Below are 25,086 nucleotides of genomic sequence, written 5' to 3' on the forward strand. Positions count from 1 at the left end.
CCTGTGTCTTTCCCAATAAATCTCTGTGTGAAGTTTATTGTGTGGTGTGATTTTGTAGTATTTCTTGGCTCTCAGCTGCCAGGATACCTTTCCCGCAGAGCTGTAACACAATAGTGACACAACTCAATGGATCTTTATCCTTGATACTAAGCCTGACAACCTGAGAATCCACGTGGTGGAAGGAGAGAAGTGACTCCCTACAAATTGTTCTATGGTGTCTGAACACAGACACAGTACATGCACACGCATGCGCGCGTGCACACACACACAGAGAAAACAAACTAAAAACAAGAATTCAATTTAACATTAGAAAGCAGGCAAAATTTAATTGTTGTTCATTGTCTCTTCACCTTTGTCACTGGTAAATGCCTACTTTCTAGACAACTCAATTGGCCTTGGCTACCTACACAAACATCCAAGACACCCATTTCGAAAAAAAGAAACAGGCAACAGGGATTATCCTTGTTAGTGTACGAGCACTGCCTGATATTTGCTTTGGGAATAATCAAATCATTATTAATCACAGCTATAATTATACATAATATATATAATAATTCTATGCATGTAATTATTAGAATACCCTTAGTATATGAGCACTGCCTAATATTTGCTTTGGGAACAATCTGATAATTAATAATTCCTATATATTGTTATAAATCCAATGAATTAGGAAATTCACTAAAGTATGCTGGACTTCAACATCTTCATATATATACTTTTTTTGGGTTTTGTTTTTTTTCGAGACCAGGTTTCTCTGTAGCTTTGGAGCCTGTCCTAGAACTAGCTCTTGTAGACCAGGCTGGCCTCGAACTCACAGAGATCCGCCTGCCTCTGCCTCCCAAGTGCTGGGATTAAAGGAGTGTGCCACCACTGCCTGGATCAACATCTTCATTTATAAAATTAGGATAAATATGTTTACCCCTAGGATATGTTATTAAAACTAAATAAGATACTGCAGGGATGGGGAGATGGCTGGGTTGGTAAATTATTTGCAAAGCAAGCACTGAGTTCAGCCCCCAGAACATGCATAAACAGTTGGTGAGCACTTATAATCCTGGTGCTGGAAAGGTGGACATAGGATCTCTGGGGCTTGTAGCTAGCCAGCTTGCCTAATCAGCAGATGGAGAATCCCAGGACAGTCAGAGACTGTCTCAGAAAAGGTGGATGCGTTCCTAGGGAGCAACAACTGAGGCTGTCTGGCCTCTACATGCATACATACATACATGCAAAAGTACACCTGCATACACATCATCCCCACAAACAGACATGTTCATTCACACACAGAGACCACAAAAACATACTGGAATGACTACCTGTTTAGGATGACAGGAATTAATTATATCTTTGTCCCAGCTCTACTACTCTTGATTGTTGAAACTTCCTATAGCTTTTATTAGACATCTGTGAATGATCTGAATCCAAAGAAAGAAGGGACCAACTAAACCCATCCCCAGCAGGCTATCTGTTCTCACCTGAACACTGTTTTTGAATCATTTAATATATACCTCTCCTTCCATATTTCTCTAATTTTTAAAACAGAAGATAATGAAGGACTCCAACACTGCACGATGTTTCTAAGCCCTGCCTTCTTTCACACAACTGGAGACAGGGCCTCACTAAGTTGTCTAAGTTAGAAATGAATTTTCAATCTTTCTACTGCAGGCCTCTGAGTGCTCAGCTCCTACTATGTTTCTTTACCTTCTCTTTATACTGAACTTTCTTTTAAGAAGCCAGCCAAACCCAGTCTCCATTTTTAAGTCTTACGTTCACTGGGTCTCCAGAGCAGCAAAGCTCCGCCCATGGTGAACACTACTAAGGCAGCAGGCTCAGAGGATCAGTAATATGGGGCACTTCATCCTTCCCTCTCTTTTTCCTGTGCAGTTTTTGTGATTTTATGTATCTACTCATGTTCACTGCTGGGCAGCCTAGCGTTGGGACTGGTGACTCTGATGTGGTTCTTGGAGCCAGCATTGCGAGCGATCTCAGCACAGTCGGCTTTGATGCACTTCAGCAGCACCTCCAGCCTCTAGCCATTGTGGACCAGGAATTTCCAGAATCCCATAACTGATGCTGGACACCAGAGTTTGGCCCTAGATCTTCTCTGCACCCTAATGTCAATCAATACATCTAACTTTCTGTCACTTTTGCTTAATTTTGACACAACAGTCTAACCGGTGCCAAGTGAACTTGTTGGTCCTCTCTCTCTTTTTTTTTTTTTGAGACAGGGTTTCTCTGTAGCCTGTCCTGGAACTAGCTCTTGTAGACCACGCTGGCCTCGAACTCACAGAGATCCACCTGCCTCTGCCTCCCGAGTGCACCACCACTGCCCAGCTTGTTGGTCCTCTTTTTGGAATTTCTCAGATGCTGGAGGGGTAGGAGCTACGATGATGCCAAAGAGATGGCAGCGACCTCGAAGGCAGCAGAGAGGAAGATGAGCCCTGCTCTTTTCATCTTAGTCTTTCAGACACTATCCTTTGTCTTCCATCCCTGAGTGCTCCTGCTCAGGCTCTTCTGCCAGTTGTTTAAGCTCTAAGTTCTCCCTATCTCTGTGTCTAACAGCTTACTCAAGTCTTAAGGGAGCACCTAATGGGCATTTAAAGAAAATGACCATATCCATTCTGAGATAAAGATAAAGTATATAAAATTTAACTAAACCTCCAAGGAATAATTTATGAGTATAAAAGGTCAAGTTACATAATTTTCATATGTGGGCCTGGAGAGATGACTCAGTGGAATATAGCACTGACCGCTCTTCCAGAGGACCTGAGTCCAGTCCCAGCACCCACATGGCAGCTCACAACTGTCTCTGCCTTCAGTTCCAGGGGACCTGACAGCATGACAAAACACCAAGGCAAATAAAATAAAATTTTTTCTTATTGATTATTCTTCCTACATTTTCTTCAGTCCATCAACATCACAGTTCCTGAGACGACATACAGCATGCTATCTGTGTAAAGTCCTAGGATGGATGACAGATGACAACACATTTACTGTCAGCTGGGTGTGGTGGCACATGCTTCTGAGTCCACGAGGCAGAGGTGGGTGGATCTCTTAGTTTAAGGACAGCCTGGTCTACAGATTGACTTCTAAGACAGCCAAGGACTACATAGAGGGACACTGACTTGGAAGAACAAAACAAAACAAAAAGAACAGATATATCAAGCCTACTGTTTTTAAGATTTCATATACAAAGACTGAAAAAAAAACTAACTACAGTTTATAGCCAAAAACATTTTAGAATTCTAGACTGAGAAACAATATTGAGCTAATTTTACAAGTAGGGAGACTCGGGGCTGGAGAGATGGCTCAGTGGTTAAGAGCACTGACTGCTCTTCCAGAGGACCCGGGTTCAATTCTCAGCACCCACATGGCTGCCCACAACTGTCTGAAGATCTAGTTCCAGGGGACCTGACACCTTCACACCAATGCATATAAAATAAAGTTAAATAAATAAATAAATAAATAAAAAAGAAATAGGGAGACTCAGTGCAGTGGAGAGACTGTATATATTGAAGAAAGAAAGAAAATACACATAACCTGCTCTGTTCCCCCACCAAAAACTTAAGTTACAGAGTAGGGGCTTCTGAAAATCTTTAAATTTTCACCCATCACCACAAATTTCATTACCACTAAGTACTTTTAAATCCTCTGATTCTAAGGTCCTGGTTTAGGTACCATGTTGACAATGGCGTGAGCACAAATGCAGACAGATCTAGTTTAAATGCACGGCATGGAAAGCACACCTAAGGCAGATGGCTTCATTATATTTGGATTTACACAAAACCAAAATCGATTCACAGTCTTAATACTGAGTTTCAAAACAGAAAATGAGGCAGAGCTGCCTTTTCACACCTGCTTAGATGTGAGTATCTTTTCACGTCTTCTGTTTTCTGAAATTCTCTAACAGCTACTGGCTTTACTGGTGAACCCTAGACCAAAAGGAAAAAAGAAAATAACTTTAACATACATTATACATATATATAATTCTGTCATTATATTCTTAATTACTTTTACTTTTAGAAAATTAGACACTGGAACTTTATTTTGACAGGATATTCCTTTGTGAGTGTTGTGTTTAAAAGCATGCAGGCTAGCAGGTTGTGATGGCGCATACCTATAATCCTAGAACTCAAGAAGCTGAGGCAAAAAATTGAGTTTGAAGCCAGATGGTGGTGGCGCACGCCTTTAATCCCAGCACTCGGGAGGCAGAGGCAGGCGGATCTCTGTGAGTTCGAGGCCAGCCTGGTCTACAAGAGCTAGTTCCAGGACAGGAACCAAAAGCTACAGAGAAACCCCGTCTCGAAAAACCCAAAAAAGAAAAAAAAATTGGGTTTGAGGACAGCCTGGGTAACAGGAAGACTCTATTCTCAAAAACCTATAGCAAGGGCTGCTGAGACGGGTCACTGTGGAAAGGCACTTGCTGTGCAAACCAAGCCACCTGAGTTTGCCCTCCAGAAAGCTGGACAGTGAGAACCAACTCCAAAGTTGTTCTCTGACCTTTATGGATGCACTGTGGTATGTGTGCTGACAAACTCACCAACACATACATATTAACAAATGAACAAAAGCAGAACCAAACTGAAACAAACACACAAAACTCATATTACATGGGCTTTGATAAATAAAAATATGCAAACTCTATGAATATTTATTTTATTTAAATGGTTATCTTTTTATTTTTTTATATTAATTAGTGATTACAAAGAGTAATACTGTCAAAATAAAAAGGGCCTTAGCAGCCAGGCATGGTGGCATACATCTTTAATCTCATTACTAGGGAGGCAGAGGCAGGTGGATCTCTTGAGTTTGAGGCCAGCCTGGTCTATACAGTAAGTTCCAGGACAGCCAGGACTCTATAGAGAGACCCTATTTCAAGAAACAAACAAAACAAAACAAACAAAAGAGCTCAGAACTCCCTCCTGGCAAGCTGAGCTGCATCTGCTGAGCTAGCGTGTGACTCCCTTCCACTGCTGCAGCAGAAGTTACGCACCGCCCAATTGTAGAAAGTGACACGACACAGAAATACCAAGAGCACTATGCCAAGAATTACAGCTACCGCACAAAAGTAGTTAGAACTTAAAAACACTAAAGGAGCCTCTATAGTGTGGTAGGGACACTGCTCAGTAGGCCAGTGAGCGGTTTCTGTTCCATGTTGTATAGACACTCCACTCAGACAACCTATCATTATAAAGTGATTAAAGGAAGACAGAAACAATAAGGATTTCTCTAAAGAGTATTATGTAGCATTATTAATTTAAATTTTATTAGAAAGTAAGTCTTGACTCCAGCAGAGAAACTAATAGCTTCTAAGAGCTTGAACCACAGGTCAGTTTTATCAATCCCTGGTCTATCATTATTTTTTGGCTACAGGATTTGATTTATGTGCTTTTATCTGATTTAGAAACAAGTGTCCTCTGAACTGCAACAAAAACGACTGTGTTCAAAGCCTTCAGACAGGAGCAGAGGATTCTCTGGAGGAATGCTATTGCTCCGCAGTGACTCCGCTTGAAGCAGTTGATCCTTGATTGCTAAGTTAAAGACATCACTCTTCAAAAAGGCCCCAGTGTTCCTCAGACAACTGCCTGCTCAGAGCCTGGGACAAACTCCAGACATGAACACAGCACACACAAGAATGAAGTCATTTTACTCTGCTGACTAGATAGATTGAAGAATGCTGTTCTACTTGAGACCCTTGAGGAATTGGCAGAGATTCTACAGTGGTCTGAATGCCCACTTGTTTTTTAGGCAATTCAATGCTTCATTATACGAGACACCCAAGAATTTTAATAGCAAACAATTTATATTCTGTTAACATAGGATAAAAGCATCAGTATAATTAAACTTATTATTATTCTATGGGTAACTTGAACGTTTCCTCAAAAGTCAACGTTGGCTTAATTAATTACCTATCAAATTATGATTTATAGTTAGCAATAACATAAAAGCAAACCAATCAGGAAAAGAAAAGGAAAGAAAAAAGCCAGTCAGAAAGCAAAACAATATAGTAAGGAAAAGTATTCTGTCCCATGCACTCTCTGCAAAAGCCTGAGGTCACGCTCGGGTCCCCTTTACTGCATCTTCAAATGAATGAAACCTGCCTTCTTATCTGAAGGATAAAATCTGAATCATTTTTTAGACTACTTCCTGATTTTTCCAAATTAAGTTTGAAAAATCCAGATCTAAGATTGGAATGGAAAATAAAATAGGCCTAAACCAATAAATAACTGCCATGCTGAAATCTACGCCAGCCCAAATTGTCTTCAGTAGGAATACCAACTTTCTTAGGCTAAAACGGGACTCTACCTCGTGGGAGATCCGCCGTTGTTCAATGTATGCCATGAACTGTGAGCTGAGACTGTTGGCATCCAAGCCTTTGTGCTGTTTGACATCGTTCTCTTCTTCTTCTGTAGTACAGCTGTCAATGTAGTCAATCTGATCCAGATCATGCTCCACTGTACACCCCAGAGAAAGAGACAGAGAGAGATTCAAAGTTAAATAGACAATAAAGACATCTGCTTAAATAACACTCTCCCTTTTCCCTTTGTCTGTTTTGTGACATATGCCTTTAGGAGTTAGTCTTATAGACCCTTGCAAAACTTAGTCCAAATACACTAAACAATGCAAAAACTGAGGGTGAACCATTGAAGTTTAGACCCTGACATCTATTTATTTTTCTCTGGATGGCTCCATAGTGTTTTAAAAAGGCAGCCTGAGTCTGTGGGACAGAAGACGGCTGCTGCTTAGAGACAGAAGGCCGTCTGTATCTTTTCATTAGTTTGAGATCCAGAAAATATAACAGTTAACTCAAAAGAGGACAGAAGATATGGGATAAGAAACTTATTGACTGTTTCCCTTCCTGCAGTTCAAACTTAAAAAAAAGAGAGCACAAAGATTTCCCTATTAGAAGATTACTTGCTAGAGGGCAATGCTTCAGAGAGTTCTGCAGTAGCTTGGGAGTGAAAAATGTTCTCTTCTCAAAGACACCGACTGGAAAGTGTATCGTATAACTTTTTAAACAAAACGTCTACTCCCCTAGAAACGCACTGGAGGAGAGGAGGCAGCTGAAGACACATAGAATGCTTTCATCTACAAGCTTCCGGATGTTAACTACTTTTAACAGCTAGTTAAATGGCTCACTAGGAAAGAGCTCATTGCGAAGATGTTTCTCAAGCAGTACGTTAAACCCCAACTGTAGTTTTATGCTGTCTTACTGTGCCAGAACACTGAATTTAAATGAACTGCAGCTTATATTAAATTGAATTTTGTGTTATAAGTTTACTAAGATTTAAAAGAATTAAAAGGTTATAAGGTGATATTACATTATCCACTGAGGCCACCTCCTCAGTCCGCAAATGCCACATTTCAAATGCTGAATAACCACATGGGGCTAGTGGCTACCACACTGAAAGGCACAGTTGGAAATTATGTTGTCTTAAATATAATGACGGTACAGATAACTAATATGAGAGCAAAATTTAGAATAAAATTATTAAGATATGAGTGGGATGGTAAGTGACAGAAATAAAGAAGAATGTAAACCAGAGAAGACAAAACAATTAGAAATGAAATTGTTTCTCAAAAACATAAGCATTTCTATAAAATCTATGTATTTATCCCTCAGCACTGGCCCTCAAGATTTGAACATTAGACTTTAAAATTCAAATTGGAAGAATACAGAACGGAATCTTAAAACTTGCTTCGGAAGTACATGAAGCAGAAAGAATGGTATATTTTATAAAAATGACTACTAAGTTCAAAATGTCAGAATAAGAAAGCTAGTCTTCAGAAGCTCCAAGAACATACTCCAGATGGGAAACAGAGCCTACACCAAGACATGCCCTGGAGGACGGGCATGCTGGTAGGCACCTTAGTCCCAGCTGTTCAGGCGGTTGGTGTAAGGTTACTTGAACCCAGGAGCTAGAGTCAGCCTGGACAATGGGGTACAAACTCATTTTATATAGTGTAGGCTAAATGATTCAGTAGGGAAAAGCGTTTCTTGCTAAGCCTGATGACCTGAATTTGATCTATGGGATCCACAGGGTGGAAGGAGAGAAAAGTTGTCCTCTAAGTTCATCGTGCCTGCGGTCGCACACTCCTTCCCAATAAACAGGTAACTCTATTTTTAAAAGTTAAAAACAAATGCAAGCAGATAAACACAATTGATGAAGAGCTCAAGAAGTCTCATTAAAGTAGAGAATCCTAAAAAGAGACAATATTACTTCAGAAGAATATTGTAGTAAGACCAAGATAAACAAAATCTACTGCAGATAAACTATACTTTCTAAGGTTGCCTCTGAAATAAGTATTTGAGGGAAATAATTTTAATTACAAACTGAAAATGAGAAATTCGGTTTTCATTCCAAATTTTTTTTTGTCATATATAAACAGAAGTCTTTAGAAGAGTGAAGGAGCTATAGACACAGAAACCAAAGAGTGGGTGTGACAAAGATTACATCACAACGGGGATCACTAACTGCCTAGGCCCTCACCATGCCTTCCCTGCATGCTGCCATGTCGTCTTCACCACGGTGGACTGCGTCCCTCTGGAACCCTAAGCCAAATCAAACTGTTTCTTTCTTAAACAAAAACAATGTTAATGTGGGAGTTGGCAAAGTCCTTGCCCATCACACACAAGGCCCTGGGTTCAATCCTCAGCAGTACACATCCCGGAGTGGTGGAACAGGCCTGTACTTCCAGCAAGAGGTAGGAAGATCAGGTGGACACAGGAGGAGGGGGTTTGAGGCTAACCTTGCCTACTTAACGGGTTAGAGGCCAGTTTGGGTTATAGGAGAGCCTGATATAAAACAAAACAAGCGAACGATCAAGGCTTTAAACATCATCACAATCATGCTTACCTCCACCATTTGAGACTACCACACTGCTGCGATTTTCCTGGTACTGGCTCTCTCTCCGAAGTCTCTGCTCTTTAGTAATCTCTGCCACTCGAAGTGGCAAATCTGAAAATTCATCTGTAGGCTTAAAAAGCAGAAGCATTAAAAGCCATAATCTCCATCAGGCAGTGGTGGCACACGGCTTTAATCCCAGCATTTGGGAAGCAGAGGCAGGAAGATCTCTGTGAGTTCGAGGCCAGCCTGGTCTACAGAGCGAGTATAGGACAACCAGGCCTACACAGAGAAACCCTGTCTTGGGGAAAAAAAGATACAAAAACAAACAAATCATCATTTCCAATTTTAGATAATATAAAGAACAGGGATAGAAACTAAAATTTACATAGAAAAGATAAAGCAAAAAAGTCTGGGGAATTGACAGTGAATATTGTATAATTATATGAATTATACAATTGAAATATGTACTTTAAAATGGTAAACTTTACCACAATTAGCAAAAATAGAAGGATATTCAGAACTCTAAGTATATACATGGGTTTACATTATCTACATATATATGCATTGAAATACTCATGAACATAGTTACCAAGACATATATACATACATACATAACTACAAATTATAAGTTGTGATGTAATATTAATTTGGTTTGACTTACTTATTATTTGACTTATTAACTTTTTTAGGTTTGACAGGGTCTCACTGTACAGGCCTGGCTGGCCTGGAACTCACTATGTAGTCCTGGCTTCTTTTGAACTCAGAGATCCACCTGTCATTTCCTCCTGAAGTATGTCTAATAATATAATTACATTATACTATAGACTATATATACTATTTACATATATATAATATAATACTATTAATTAATCAAAACACACCAACAAACAAACCCATGTATTTTTGGCATGTGAATGAACTCACTAAGATGTCCCACCTTCTGTAGGACTGAAGCCAGCCCTTGCCAGTGGCCAGGGAAGAGCTCCACCACTGACCTACAATCTGAAGCTTGGTTTCCAGTCCTACTTACTTTCTCGGCTTCCAGCGCCCCTCCTATCACTGCTCCGCTCCATCATCAGCCATCAAGTTCTAATGTCAGGGCTTTTGAGACAGAGATTTGCTATGCAGTGTAAGCTGCCTGGAACTTACTACCCAGGTCAAGCTGTCTTCAATTAGTGGTCCTCCTGCCTTAGCCTCCTAAGAGCCAGCTAGGCTTCAGTTTTAACCACCTCAACTCCTATTCAGCTTTCCAGAAAATCCATACATGGGACGAAACAGTGTAGAATTCTCCAATGGCAGGACTATGTAAGTTTTTTGCCCTTTCTTTGATATCTCCATTTTATGTAATTTTTCTAAGTCAGGAGTTCTGGTATATGAAGAGAACACTTACCTCATTTCCTGACCACCTCTTGTCCCCACTATCCACACTATTGAAGCCTGAATCGAGGGCTCCATAAGGACGTGAGTACAGTTCTTCATGGCTGTCCAAAGGAAGTGTTACTTGTTACTATGAGGCTGAATATTTTTAAAATTAACATCTGAAATTAACCAGTTACAACTTTATTAACAAACATCCTATGATTAGAGCTAAGTGTACAACATTCTCTGAGCTTTTTAACAGGAAAATTCCAAATAGGAACAAAGTAAACAGAATAGGATGCGCCTCCACGCTCAGAATCCACTTTCAAAAGTACCACTGCTCAATTCTGTTTCCTCTGTGCGCATGTGTAATGTTAGCTCACAATGGATTTCATCTCATAGCCTCTCCAGACTCGCGTCAACACACTGTCTTCATCTGTCTCACCCCTCCTGCCAACCCCTTTCTGCTTTATCATCACAACTGTTCCACCATCCTGTTTTCTTTTTTTTTTTTTTTTTTTTGGTTTTTCGAGACAGGGTTTCTCTGTGGTTTTGGAGCCTGTCCTGGAACTAGCTCTGTAGACCAGGCTGGTCTCGAACTCACAGAGATCCGCCTGCCTCTGCCTCCCGAGTGCTGGGATTAAAGGCGTGCGCCACCACCGCCCGGCCCACCATCCTGTTTTCATGTCCCTGAAGATCTTGCATCATTCCCATGATCCTTTTGCTAGCTTTCACACAAGCAAACAAGCACGCACACACACACACACACACACACACACACACACGCATACTCGCACATGCATGCACACAAATGCAGGTCCTAAACAAATGAAAAGTTCTCCTTATCTGGTTTTGGTACCAGTGTAACCTGGCTCCACGGGCAGGTTTGGCAGTTTACCTCCCAATGCAGTGGGACAGCAGAAGGGGCACTAGCGCTAGCTCTTCTTTAAAGGTTTAGTAATATTCAGCAGTGAATCCATCTGGTCCTAGACTGTGTTGGAGACTTGACTACAGCTTAATCTTCATTGACTGATACTACCCTAAGTTGTTTATACCATCTTAATTTAATTTTGGTAGGTCATACAAGTCTAGGAATCTACCCACTTCTTAAGAGATTTTCCTTTTTCTTTTTGGAATGTAAGTTTTCAAGTATATACCAAGGATTCAAGACTGATTTGTGGTCTAGACTGTGGTCTGCTTCAGAGAAGGCCGCACTGCACGAAGAGCAGAGCTCCTGTATCTCTGCTAGAATATCTTCTATATTTTGGTTAAGGACATTTCATGTGTGATGTAGTTCAATGCTGAAGTTTCTTTGTTGACTTTGTGTAGAGTGATGAGAAGACAACCCTTGGGAGTTAGTTCTCTCCACCATGGGTCCCTGATTGAACTCAGGTATTCACGCTTCATGATAAGCACTGTTCCTCGCTGTGCCTTCTGCTGGCCACCTTTGTTGACCTAACTGGATGACCTACGTGAAGATGGGAGGGCAACCGCGACTGCCCACTGTTTACATCTATTTGTCTGCTTTTCCTTTTTGTTTTGGTTTTGCCCTCAACTCTGGTACATATGTTTAACAGTTATGTTTTATTGGTGAATTGTTCCCTTAATATGTTGTAGGCACATATACACCACCGTGTGTCTGTGAAGGTGAGAGGACGACATGTATAATCAGATGGTTCCCTCCATCATGTGGTTCCCAGGGACTAAACTTAAGCATCTTGGCAGCAAGATGTGCTGAGCCATCTGCCCAGCCCGGACAGCTTATTCTTGAAACAATCTCCAGAACATTTTCTGAATCCTCTCTCTACCTCCACTGCTCTCTGCATGGCACACCCCACGGCACCACCCTGCACTGCTCTCTGCATGGCACACCCCACGGCACCACCCTGCACTGCTCTCTGCATGGCACACCCCACGGCACCACCCTGCACTGCTCTCTGCATGGCACACCCCACGGCACCACCCTGCATTGCTCTCTGCATGGCACACCCCACGGCACCACCCTGCACTGCTCTCTGCATGGCACACCCCACGGCATCACCCTGCACTGCTCTCTGCATGGCACACCCCACGGCATCACCCTGCATTGCTCTCTGCATGGCACACCCCACGGCACCACCCTGCACTGCTCTCTGCATGGCACACCCCACTGCACCACCCTGCACTGCTCTCTGCATGGCACACCCCACTGCACCACCCTGCACTGCTCTCTGCATGGCACACCCCACGGCATCACCCTGAACTGCTCTCTGCATGGCACACCCCACGGCATCACCCTGCATTGCTCTCTGCATGGCACACCCCACTGCACCACCCTGCACTGCTCTCTGCATGGCACACCCCACGGCACCACCCTGCACTGCTCTCTGCATGGCACACCCCACGGCACCACCCTGCACTGCTCTCTGCATGGCACACCCCACGGCATCACCCTGAACTGCTCTCTGCATGGCACACCCCACGGCATCACCCTGCATTGCTCTCTGCATGGCACACCCCACTGCACCACCCTGCACTGCTCTCTGCATGGCACACCCCACGGCATCACCCTGCACTGCTCTCCACAGGGCTCCCTTGGCCTTTTCCTTCTGCTGGGTTGACTTCTGCTGTGGATTTCAAAAGCTCTTTCTCTACTCTCCTTTTTACCAGTCACACAAAAACAGCCACTAGTCCGCTATTCTGTTTCCCTTGTACCTACAGCCATTCTCTACACACACACTTTGTTTTTATAGTTTAAAATTTACTTATTTTATGCTTTTTGAGACAGGGTCTCACTATGTAGCCCTGGCTGTCCTAGAACTTGTTCTATAGACCAGGCTGACCTAGAACTCAGAGCTCCACCTGTTGTTGCCTCCCAAGTACTGGAATTAAAGGCAAGTGCCACCACATCTTTACCTTTAATAATATTTTTTCAAATAAAATTTAGACACATTTAAATATTGGTGTATAATGTTGACAAAATGCTGTATCTCTGTAATTCTATCAGTACAGAGGATGTTTCTGTTTTGCCAGTAAGTTCCCACACACCTCTCTGTAGTGAATTCTTGTCCCCTTGTTATTGTTGTTAGGGACAAACACTGCTCTGAGGTTCTTCCTTTGTTAAGTCTTACATTAGTGTGGAAATTGAGTAACAAATCCTAAGGATACATGCAAACACCAACGACCCTCAGGGAGTTTGCTACAAGATGCCACACACTGACTCCACTCACAGGAACTCCAAGAATGGGCAGGACACTGGCAGGGCAGATGAGTTGTCTATTGGGTCTTGTGTTAGAAAAAGAACTAGCTTTGAGGGATAGGGGAGGAATGGAAATGCTGTGCACGCTGGCTGTGCTGGTCTCCCACACTCAGGATGCACTGCCCTGGCAGAGTCACTGTCGGTAAGTCATGTCTCTGCAGAACTGCTGGAGCACTGGAAGCACTAGTCCTGCACTTCTGTGAACAATTCCGAGCACTCTGCTTGCTCCACACCCTCACCAGCATTTGGTATGGTCACCTTCCTTGAACTTAGTCATTCCTGCGACTCTATGTGAATACAGTGACTTAGTTTGCACTCCTGTGGTTAACAATGATGTGGAGTACTTTGCTGTGTGTGTGCTCACCATATAAATCTCTGTGAGGAATCTCTTCACTGGGTTGCTGATCACTGTAAGTTGCAGGTCCTCATCGTGCATCATTCATACGCTTTACCAATATTGTCCCCAGGCTATGGCCATCATTTTCTTTGTATGGAGAGCTGTATTTTTGATGAAGTCTAACCTATTTTTCCTTTTATAGTTACTACTGTCTGTGGTCAGCAGGACGTTCTTCCGTGTATGTGACGGGATGCACGTGCATGTGGAGGCTAGAGACTCCCCACTTTATTTTTTTGAGCACTGTCTTTCACTGCACCTGGAGCTCGCTGAATTGGCTAAGATGGCTGGCCAGTCAGCTCCAGGAATGCACCTGTCCCTGTCTCTCATGCTGGAGATATGTGTGCTGCCATGCCCAGGCTTTTATACGGGTGCTGGGGATCTAAATTCTCCTAGCCCTAGAGGTATTTTTTCAGGAGTTTTATAGATTTTATTTCTTGCTTCTTTTTAAATGAACTTTAAAAAATAACTTAATTAGAAATCTAAAAAGTAACAAATTCTATTTTACAAAATTAGTCTACCAGTATTTTATTTAATAAATCTTCCTAAGTGGAAAAGCAACGATTGGGTTTTTTTTTGTTTTGTTTTGCTTGTTTTTGAAACAGGGTTTCATTCAGCACAAGGTCATTAATTCCTGACTCTTCTGTCTCTATTTCTCAAGGGCTGGGATTACAGGAAGGCACTAGAATGCATGGCTAAAATAAAGCGTTTTTCTGAAATCTACCTGGCCTCCAGGCTGTATCTCTGTCATGTTCTATCTTTACCCATAAAGTTCAGTCTCTTTAACAAACTAGCCCCAAAGTAGCTTCATATGCACTGGTAACTGGTAGCAAGATGATGAAGTGGTATAGCACAATGGGGTTTACAGTGAAGCTTCTTAGTCTAAGAAAATAGAACCCAAGGATTGTACAGTCTTGAACAAACCATCAAATAAGTTATCACTTCAGTGGGAACGTGCTCTTAAATGAGGGCATGTTTTGTTAAAAAGTTACTCCATCTATTTCAATTGAATTTGTGCATCGAGCATTGACTGAATGTCACACGACGTTCTAGGTGCTAAGAATGTTAATATGTGCTGGACGGTGGTGGTGTGTGCCTTTAATCCCAGCACTCGGGAGGCAGAGGCAGGCGGATCTCTGTGAGTTCTAGGCCAGTTTGATCTACAGAGCAAGTTCCAGGACAGCCAGAGAGCTGTTACACAGAGAAACCCTGTCTTGAAAAACCAAAAACCAAAGGAAAAAAAAAAGAATATTATGAATAAAGAATGGTCACTGGCTTTTAGAAGATCAGGCTTGTTGAACAGAATAAATTCAGAGGGTGGGGTTACAGAGGCAGGTCTTTTTGATTTCGGTGGCTCACTCTGTAGTCGAGAGCTGATTCCGAACCTGACCCTCCTGTCGGAGTCTATTTTATGTGCACTGTTGTTTGCCTACATGTAAATCTGTATGAGGGTGTTAAATCCCCTGGAACTGGAGTCACAGACAGGTGTGAGCCTCCATGTGGTTGCTAGGAATTGAACCCAGGTTCTCTGGAGGAGCAGTCAGTGCACGCAATCTCTGAGCCCACGCAATCTCTTCAGTCCCACAGCTGGATTTTTCTTATCAGTCAGTGGTTCAGTATTTCCTTATAGTTTGGGTTTGTTCTCACATCAACAAAAATAAACATGTTTAGTCAATAAAGATGCCTAAAATTATCTTATCAAAAAGTAGGTCTCAGCCTAGCTTGGGGACAAAAGTCTTTAATCCTAGTACTCCAGCACTTGGGAGGCAGAGAGAGGCAGGGGGATCTCTGAGTTCGAGACCAGTCTGGTCTACAGAGTGAATCCCAGGCCAGCCAAGGTTACACACAATCTTAAAACAAACAAACAAAACAAAAAAATTCAACATCAAAAGATGGTTAAATCTAAGAACTAAAAGTATTAGCTTGTCTAGTTTGTACTGAATATTCAAAGAGTTAAGGGATTCTTTGGAGGTCTGGACTCTATCCGAATGAATCCTTGCCTAATAACACAGGTTTTAGGGTCACGTAAAGAACTTTCAGATTCAGAATATATCTGTTAATTTAGAATTATTGCTAGAGTATATCCAGTGCAAATATTATATTGAAAATGGAAGTTTGGAGAGGATAAACAGCGTAGTACCCTAAGAAGACAGAAACTCAGAACCAAGAGCCTCTAACGCCAAATCTATGCTTTGAACAAATAAACCACTAACTATAACACAATTCTATTCATCTTCTGTACCTCTGAAAGAAAAAACAGAAGTACAACATTTCATCCCCTTGATGGAGGAAGGTCATTGGTTAAAAAATAAAGAAACTGCTTTGGCCCATTTTATTGGTTAGAACATAGGTGGGTGGAGTGAACAGAACAGGATTCTGGGAGAAAGAAGCTGAGTCAGGGAGATGCCATGCAGCTCTCTCCCGGGCAGACGCGATGCAGCCAGTCACCAGGTCAGACATGCTAAATCTTTCCTGATAAGCACACCTCATGGTGCTACAAAGATTATAAGAAATGGGCTAATCCAGGTGCGAGAGCTAGCCTAGAAGAGGCTAGATAGAAATGGGCCAAACGGTGTTTAAAAGAATATAGTTTCTGTGTAATTATTTCGGGGCATAAGCTAGCCGAGCAGGCGGCCGGGGTGCTGGGAACGCAGCCCCGCCGCTCCTTATTTCAACATTCCCTGGTACTAGAGGACTAAATGAAACATTACATATAAAGCTTCCCTTCAGTGTTCATGGGGAGCTAGTTCCAGGACTCTTCACAGATACCCAAATCTAGGGAGACTGAAATGATGACATGTAAAGTATCAAAGCATTTCCATAAATTCTATGGATACCCTTTGTATTTTTGTTGTTGCTGCTAAGAAAGAGTCTTGAATTCCCTATGTAGCTGAGGACGATCTTCCCAAGTGGAAGGATTACAGGAATGTATCACTGTACCCAGCAGGGTTTTTTGTTGTTATTATTATTGTTTGTTTGCTTTTTGAGAAACTGTTGTCTAAAGTGAGTCCAAATTCCTGAGTTCAAGTCATCCTCATACTTAAGCCTTCTGAGGGATAGAACTACAGACACATGTCACCATACCTGGTGATCCCCTGCCCGTGTACTCTGAATCATCTTCAGGGTATTCATAATGTCTAATGTAACACACAGGCCATGTAAACAGCTGCTATGCTGCACTGCTGCCGAAGGAATAATGACAAGAACAAAGTGTAATTTTTTTTTAACCCCTGAATTCATGAAAACAGAGGGCCAGCTATATCTACATATATGTATCAAATTCACATTTCAGGAATGTTCTGAAACAACAGTTTGTCTCTGAAAAAAGTGGAAACTGTAGGAACTAGCCTAATGAGTGACCACAACTAGAGATTATCATAGGAACTGTAATGCCCTGCTCCTAAAATCTCTAATTCTTTTGGAGAGAAATGACATCTTTACACTGTTTAGGTTTCCCATTTACTTAGAAACCTGAAAGAACTTTCCTGCATAAATTCAAACCTTATATCTGCTAGCAAGCATGCACTCAAGTCCTTTGCCAGGTAATACAGTATTTTATACTATGTATATGCCAGGTAATATAGTATATTCACTATGTATTTAAAATAAGTACTATAATATTTCCAAACATAAATTAGGCCAGTCTCAGAACTAAGGAACAGTCCCTCAGCCCTCAATCAAAGCGTACCACTCATCCCGACGTCTCCTCAGGTGGTCTTCAAACACACACTGCGCTCACCATAATTAATAATTAGCTCAAGAGCAGCAGGAGCAATTTCATGCTCCTACTCTGCTATTCCAGGAGAAGGAAGTTTTCCTTCCAAGAATCAACAGCTCCACCAGGGAAAGTCAATTGTGTGTACTCAAAAGAAAAGGCAACTTTGGTGTATTGTACATCTTGTAAGAGTATCGTGTAAAACACTTTAATGAAAACAAAATAGGAAAATCAAGGTTTCCGTCCACACCTAACAAGTGTTTCCATATTATAAGCAATGAACTGAGCTAGGAAAAAAGGCAAGGAGGAAGAGAATATAGATGGTAAAATGAAAACTCTTGGCAATAAGGATCTGAGTCATTTCATATTCTTCACTGCCAAAATCCTCCTCCTGCAAGAGGCCTACACACCACAGTCTTCCGACTGTCATGTCCCTGGCATTCTTGACCTGCTTCAGTCCTCTGAGCGGGAACACTGAGCCGAGAGGGTGGTCTCGGTAGGCGTGGTTACAGTATGACTTTCATTTTCTTTGCTGTATTAGTTTATGTTTAAGCAACTATGTTAGAGTTGCTGTTCAAATATCCTTCGCAGTGTCTAAGCCTTCAATCTAATAGTCAGACTAAGCACCCTAGAATGTCACTGCAAAGATCTTTCTGATGACTTTATGTGGAGGGAAGCAGTATTTGTCTGATTAAATCAGTGTTTCTTTCATTCAACAACTATTTCCTGAGTAATTACTGTGTCTACCAAATGCCCAGCTGAGTGAGGAATCCCGTATGGTTGGCAGAATCTGCAGTGAACAGTAAGTGAAATCCCTGTGGAGTGAGTAGCACGCTATTTCCCTGAGAAATCCTGTTACATGTAAGTGAGGTTTTCAGACAGCTTTAGATTACTCCTTTGTAAAACACTTAATGTTTCATTTTAGTAATTTCTAATAAAGACTATAATAAGCTGCCTTTTCTGAACATGATACATATTTAATACACCACAGAAATGTCTGGCTACATCTGTTTTTAGAAACTACATGGACATTTGTTCATCTATTCTAGGCTAGAAAATTACAAAGCAAGCTCATCTGGACTGTGGTTTTAGCAAAACTGACAGGTCCTAAACAAAGGCCTGGGAGGTTCTCTGCTGAGTAAAGTCCATGGGCATTGCAACTTCTTTACTTTTGAAAGCTTTCTTTTGAAAGCTTTTTAATTTAATTCCTACACTTTAGATTGTTCCACATCTTACATGGCATGTGATATATAGCTAAGGAATTCACAGACTAAAAGGATCTCAAAGTGATGTCAACATTCAACAACTTCTTAACACTTATAAAGGAAAATGAAGCAAAAACGTTCAAATGACTTGCAATAAATCAGAAATCTTGTCAGTGGTATTTAAGCCACTCAATCCAGTGAATTTCAAGTGGGGGAACTGCCAGGGATACTGGCAATATTTGGCTATCTGAAAACCTTTCGATGTATTTTTGGTACCTAGGGGGCCAGGATGATGCTAACCACCCACCCAATAGAGAAGAGTCTCTTCTAACAAAGAACTACGAAGTCAATAGTGACCAACTTGTAAGAGACTGACAAGCACTCAGAAGATAAGAGTGTTACTTTCTTTCAGGCAATTTAAGAATAGAGTTTATTTGATTTCCCTTGTCATGTACTATAACAAAAGAATAAGACATACTTACCATGAGCCAAATCCCAATGGTCTCCTTTCATAATCTGGTAAATCTGGAGCAATCTTACAAGCTTGTATGTTCAGGTATTTAAATATGTGGATTTTGCCTTTTATACATATCTAAATAAAATAACAAATTCAGTCAAATTACCATTCATCTAAAATATAGATGTTTAAAAAAATTATTATTATTTTATGTGTGTGCATCTCTTTGTACCATGTGTATGCTTGTGCCCACAGAGGCCAGAAGAGGATATTAGATCCCCTTGAATTAGAGTTACAAACAGTGTTAAGCAGTCATGTGGACACTGGGTAGTGGTCCTGGATTGCTGGAAAAATAGTCAGTGTTCTTAACTACTGAGCCACCCATGGTGCTTTTTTTTAAAATCATAACTAGCTTTTTGTGTAACATAAATTGGATTTTAAGGCATCTCTATTAAATATCTAGTGTATTAATTAAGAAATCTATCGGCTGAATGTTTATTTAAGGGTTTTGATTTTTATCTACTAGAAAATTTCAGTAACAGAAGTAATTTTTAATTATAAACACTGTTACATACCAAGTAAATTTAACAATACTGACTTGCTATATACATTCAGGACTTTATAGACTTCTCTCTACGCATTAATTAATCACATACAATTACATTTTTAATGCTCATCTCTACAGGAAAGAACTAGAAATGATAAAATGGAGAAATTTATATGTTCCTGTTTCCTGGCTACAATGAGGTGAGTGGTTTGCTCTACCACGTGCTTCCGTTGCCATGACAACGTCTCACCATGGGCAATAGCCGGCCAACCACAGGATAAACCTCTGAAACCAGGAGCCTTCCTTCTTTCCTTTTACTTACTTTCTCCCAAGTACTTTTTCACAGATTAAAAACTGACTAACAACCCTTTTTATAGTTATAAAGTTCACATATGACATTTACAGATTCTATAATGACTGCCATAAGCTTATACAAGTTATTTTTTAAAAACCTGCAAAGTGAGGGCTGGAGAGACGGCTTGCAGGTAGAGGCACCTACTGCCCATACTGTAACCCACATAAAGACAGATAACAGCTCCACGAAACTGTCCTCTGAATTCCACACATCAGAGCACATGTGCACAGATACAATGGAAAAAAATAACTTCACAAAATTTCAAAGTGAAAATTATGGACTTGACAAATATTTTATAGATTATAGAATTTAAACTACCTTTGGTTATCATTTTCATTTTAGTGACTGGCAAACAAATGAACCAACTGGCTAAATGAGAAACTTAACATTTCAGGAAACAGAAAGGCACAAAAACAATGGTAACAAGAATACATTGATAATTTTATAGTTTGGAAAGTTGTTGTTTATGGCACTTCTATATTCCAATTCAAGCTTTAATAGAAAATTACAAAAGAAACAAAAATTTTATTAGAAAACTAGTTTTTGAGGAATTCTTCAATTTAAAGTGCCTAAGGGCTGGGGAGAAAGCTCAGTCAGGAAAATGCTTGCCCCTGTGGCAAGCAACAGGTCCTGAGTCTGGATCTTTAGGACCCACACAAAAGCTGGGAACAGCAGTGTGCACCAAACATTGGGGAGGTGGGGACAGGATGATGTCTGGGGCTGGCGGGCTGGACTAGCTGAATTCACGGTGAGCTCCAAGTTCAGGTGGGAGATAACAAATAAAAACAGTAAGGGGCAGAACAACTGAGGAAGACACCAGCTGTCAACCTCTGGTGCACACAAAAGTGCCAGCCTAGCGACAGGGATGCTGGTGGAAACGTCACAATCTTTTTCCATCCCTTCTACTAAGGGCATTCAGGGAGTGGGGGGCGCCAATGACACACAGAGGATGTCTTTTAAGAGAACTCTGCCATAGACATCACCTCTTTCAGCAGACGCCCCGTGTTTACCTGTGCAGGAGGTGACTGTAGTGGGTTGTTTTCTAGGGTGATCACCTGGAGGTGCCTAAGGTTCCGGTAGCACACGGGGATGGCTGTGACTTTATTGCACGAGAAGTCTAGTCGTATCAGAGGCACTTCTGCCAGCTCTGCATGCAAGGAAAATGCAACAATCACTAATGTTTTACATACACAATTTTTACAATACTTTCAGTTAAATATAGTGGATTCAAAGACCATTTACCTCTAGTCCTAGTGACTGACAAGGTATAAAATATAATCTGATTATTCTGAGATAGGAGAACTACCAAAAATCAAGCAGCTTGACTCCCCTTTTTGTTCCCAGAACTACTTAGTTCTCAGACACCGGACACCATTCAAAAAAAAAAAAAAGATAAGAAAGAGGATAACAAAGGGGTTAAATAGAGGTTTGCAGTTGAAAATGAGGATGTAAAAGTAAACACACTAATGGCAATCCCACCTACTTTTCCACCTGCTCTGTCTTAGCCCTACTTCTAAATGCCAGTAATTACAAATACGTACAATTATATAGAGGAACTGCTAGTCATATCTTTCTCTGGAGAAACTACACAGTCCCATATAAAAGATCTTTAGAGACTGCGGTGGTGTGAAAGAAAATGGCTCCCACAGGCTCATAGGGAGTAACACTATTAGGAGGTGCGGCCTTGTTGAAGAAACTATGTCACTGGGGCGGGCTTTTTAGGTCTCAGAGGCTCAAGCCAGGCCTAGTGTGACTTTCCCTTTCTGCTGCCTGCTGATCCAGATGTAGAACTCTCAGCTGCCCCTCATCAGGCTCCCTGGCTTGATGACAATGGACTAAACTGCTGAAACTGTAAGCCAGCCCCAGCTAAACAGTTAATTTTTTTTATAAGAGTTGCCACAGTCATGGTGTCTCTTCATAGCAATAGAAACCCTAAGACAAATACTGATATTGAGTTTTCCCCAGTAAAATATATAGCCTCTTGCTTAATTATTTTTCAAGAATTCTACCCAATGTATTCGGAACTTCTATGATGATGTGCATAAATTATATATGACCCACAGAAACTAAGAGGTCTCCAACAACCTGTAAGACAGAAAGACCAATGAAATAATAAAAGAAAAAAATAAAGTAAGAAGAAACAGGAATATAGGAACAGAGGGAAATTTGAAAAGCTAGATTATCTTTGATTTCTAAGAAATATGACATGGAATCACTAAAAATTTCTAAAAAGTCACAGAAGAACAAGCATTCTACATATAATGGTAGAAACTAAAAACTGTGAATGAATTCCTGAAATTAAAAATTCAAGAATGGGGGCTGGAGAGATGGTTCAGCGGTTGAGAGCACTGCCTGTTCTTCCAGGGAACCTGGGTTCAATTCCGGGCACCCACATGGTAGCTCATAGCTGTCTGTAACTCAAGTTCCAAGGGATCTGACACCCTCACACAGACACACATGTAGACAAAACACCAATGAACACAAAACAAAAATAAATAAATCTTAAAAAAATAGTTAAAAATTCAAGAACGCTTGAACTGTTTTACTCTAGGGTAGCAAAAATGGCAAAGAAAGGACATGTAAGAAAAATCAAAGGATCAAAGATTTAGACATAACATTCATTTGAAACGTGAAACAAAAGAGCCAGAAAAAAAATTATTAGAAAGAGAAAGAGGCCGGCAAGATGACTCAGTAAGTAGGTGTGGTAGCACATGAAAGAGCTAAAGGCAGGAGGATCCCTGTGAGTTCATGGCCAGCTTGGTTTACATAGAGCTCCAGGACAGCCAGAGTCACACAAGGGAGCATAGGGAGAGTCTGTCTTAAAAAAAAAAAAAAAAAAAGACTCAGCAGACAAAGGAGCCTGCTGCCAAGTCTCAAGAGTTTGGCCCTGGATTCACACGACAGAAGGAATGGACCACACATATGTCCTTAAATGAATGACAAACAGAGTCAGCCCACTCTACGGCAGCATTTTCACAGAACGTCAGTGACCAGGAAAAAAGGGATGATCTTAAATCTTCCAAACTGCAAAGGCTGGATCAGAGGAACGGTTTTAGAGAGAGCAACCCACGTGCAGTTGCTGGGTCTCAATGCATGTCAGTTAGGTGCAGCAATGTACCCAGAAGACTCAGGAGGCCCAGGCAGCAGGCAGCACTGCTAGCAGAAGTGCAGTCAGCCTGGGCTATAATGGTGAGTTCCAGGCTAGCCACAAACTATATACCAAGACCACAATTCAAAAACAAACGCTCCCCTCCCCAAACCATCATTTAAAAACAGTCAAGAAATACCAGATGAAACAGCCAACAAATTTAATGAAAATGCTCTTGACCACTGAAAGTTGGGGGGAAGGTGAGGAAAATGATTAATAATTTCTTAAAGCTTTTAATTATCTTTTAAACTTTGCTAAAATTAATTTAAAAATTAAAATGGCAATGTAACAAAAAATACGTTATCAACCAAAATACAATGTAGGAGATTACTAGTAAATGCTTAAACTTCCTGCCATCTCAAGTTAGTTAACATGCTGATTACAAACCATGCAATTAAACATTTACAGCAGTGTAACTTATATTTCCAACAATTTATAGCAGAAATAAAACTAGATGATAAAACCATGACACTGTACTTGCCAAATTTCATTAAAACCTCAATGTTGCTAGGTATGGTGGCATTAACGTGCCATTCCAACACTCATAAGGCTGAGGCAGGAGGATTGTGAAATTGAGGATAGCGTAGGCTATATGATTCTACTTCAGGGAAAAAACCCAAATACACACATACAATCCCAAACTTCAATATTTTCATCAGTAATCTTACTCCATGAACAAGCTAGAAGATGGTGATCAGGCCCTGAATAAAGCGATAGCTCGAGAGAGAATTTTGGATGTGGCACTGAAAGTGTGTTGCTGGGTATCCCAGCTACTTAGGAGTCAAGATAGGGGCGGTAAATCTCAGGACTGCCAAGGCAAGTTGGACTCTGAAGAGGAAAACAAAAGAAAGTGAGAAAAAGTGGCAGCAGCACAGCTTCATGTAGCATCTTGCTTAATTAACATGCACAAGGCTCTGTGCTTCATTCTCAGTCCTTGAGAGAGAATGGATGAATGTGCTGCATTATTAGGACATAGGTCATAATTCTTGTTTGACTGGGAGCTTCTGTTCCTATCTTGAGTAGGTAGCAAATGCCAATAGGCAATGGAGGAAAGGCTTGAAGGCAAACGGTGTCAGCGTGAAGGCTGCCTGACAAGTTCAGTGAGAACATGTGGTAAGTGTACAAAGGTGAATGAGAAAATAATTTCCTAATGTGTTTACTTTAGATCCAAATGTCAAATGTATGTAACAACTAAGTATTTCATTAGATAAAACTGGAATACTGTTTGGATTTTATAGTAGAAGCAAAAACATCATTAGTTAACATTTATTAAATTCTGTCATATAGAACCTAGATCATTGTTATGAAAACATTTCTGAAGATTTTCTGTTTTTGCTGTTTTTTTTTCTTCTTCTTTAGTTTTGAGACAGGGTCTCTCTCTAATCAAGGCAGGCCTCACACTCATGGGGAGGCAGAAGCAGGCAGATCTCTGTGAGTTCGAGTCCAGCCTGGTCTACGAGAGCTAGTTCCAGGACAGGCTTCAGAAAAAAAAAAAAAGAAATTTTCCATAACTAAATTTAATAAATATAGTCTGAATTTAATGAAAATGGTTCTCATTTTTGTTTTCATTTGTAGCCTTTTCTTTCATAGATATGTATTCATGAGCATGTGATAAAGTTTAATTTGTTTAATCATTTCTGTCATTCAAATCCACATCAGAGTTTACAGTGCACATAAGAAAACCCAGTTCTACCACAGTCTCACATCGTTTGTTAATACGTATCACCTACACATGCTGAATTAGACCCGGCCAGAATTTTTCTAGTAAAGAATAAAATTAAGTTCAACTCAAACTCCATTGATCCTACTTAATTTTCAAAGT

At 40.9% G+C, this 25,086-nt stretch overlaps 1 protein-coding gene across 18 annotated transcripts in view; it reads right to left on the reverse strand.

The window, feature by feature from the left end:
* The window catches only part of Lrch3 (leucine rich repeats and calponin homology domain containing 3), a 106,904-nt gene that overhangs the window by 38,482 nt on the left and 43,336 nt on the right, over positions 1-25,086 (reverse strand). For all 18 annotated transcript variants that reach the window (XR_012910031.1, XR_012910034.1, XM_075966090.1 and 15 more), the window contains exons 5-10: positions 21,127-21,263; positions 19,240-19,349; positions 10,237-10,327; positions 8,856-8,976; positions 6,304-6,452; positions 3,853-3,929 (exon numbers count right to left, since the gene is read on the reverse strand). Coding sequence is in view for 16 of the 18 variants with exons in the window: in XM_075966090.1 (XP_075822205.1) it covers positions 3,853-3,929; positions 6,304-6,452; positions 8,856-8,976; positions 10,237-10,327; positions 19,240-19,349; positions 21,127-21,263 (685 nt within the window). In the remaining 2 variants the exon portion in view is untranslated. The remainder of the gene's footprint in view (positions 1-3,852; positions 3,930-6,303; positions 6,453-8,855; positions 8,977-10,236; positions 10,328-19,239; positions 19,350-21,126; positions 21,264-25,086) is intronic.

This window comes from Microtus pennsylvanicus, chromosome 1, assembly GCF_037038515.1.
Source record: "Microtus pennsylvanicus isolate mMicPen1 chromosome 1, mMicPen1.hap1, whole genome shotgun sequence".
Taxonomy (NCBI): domain Eukaryota; kingdom Metazoa; phylum Chordata; class Mammalia; order Rodentia; family Cricetidae; genus Microtus; species Microtus pennsylvanicus.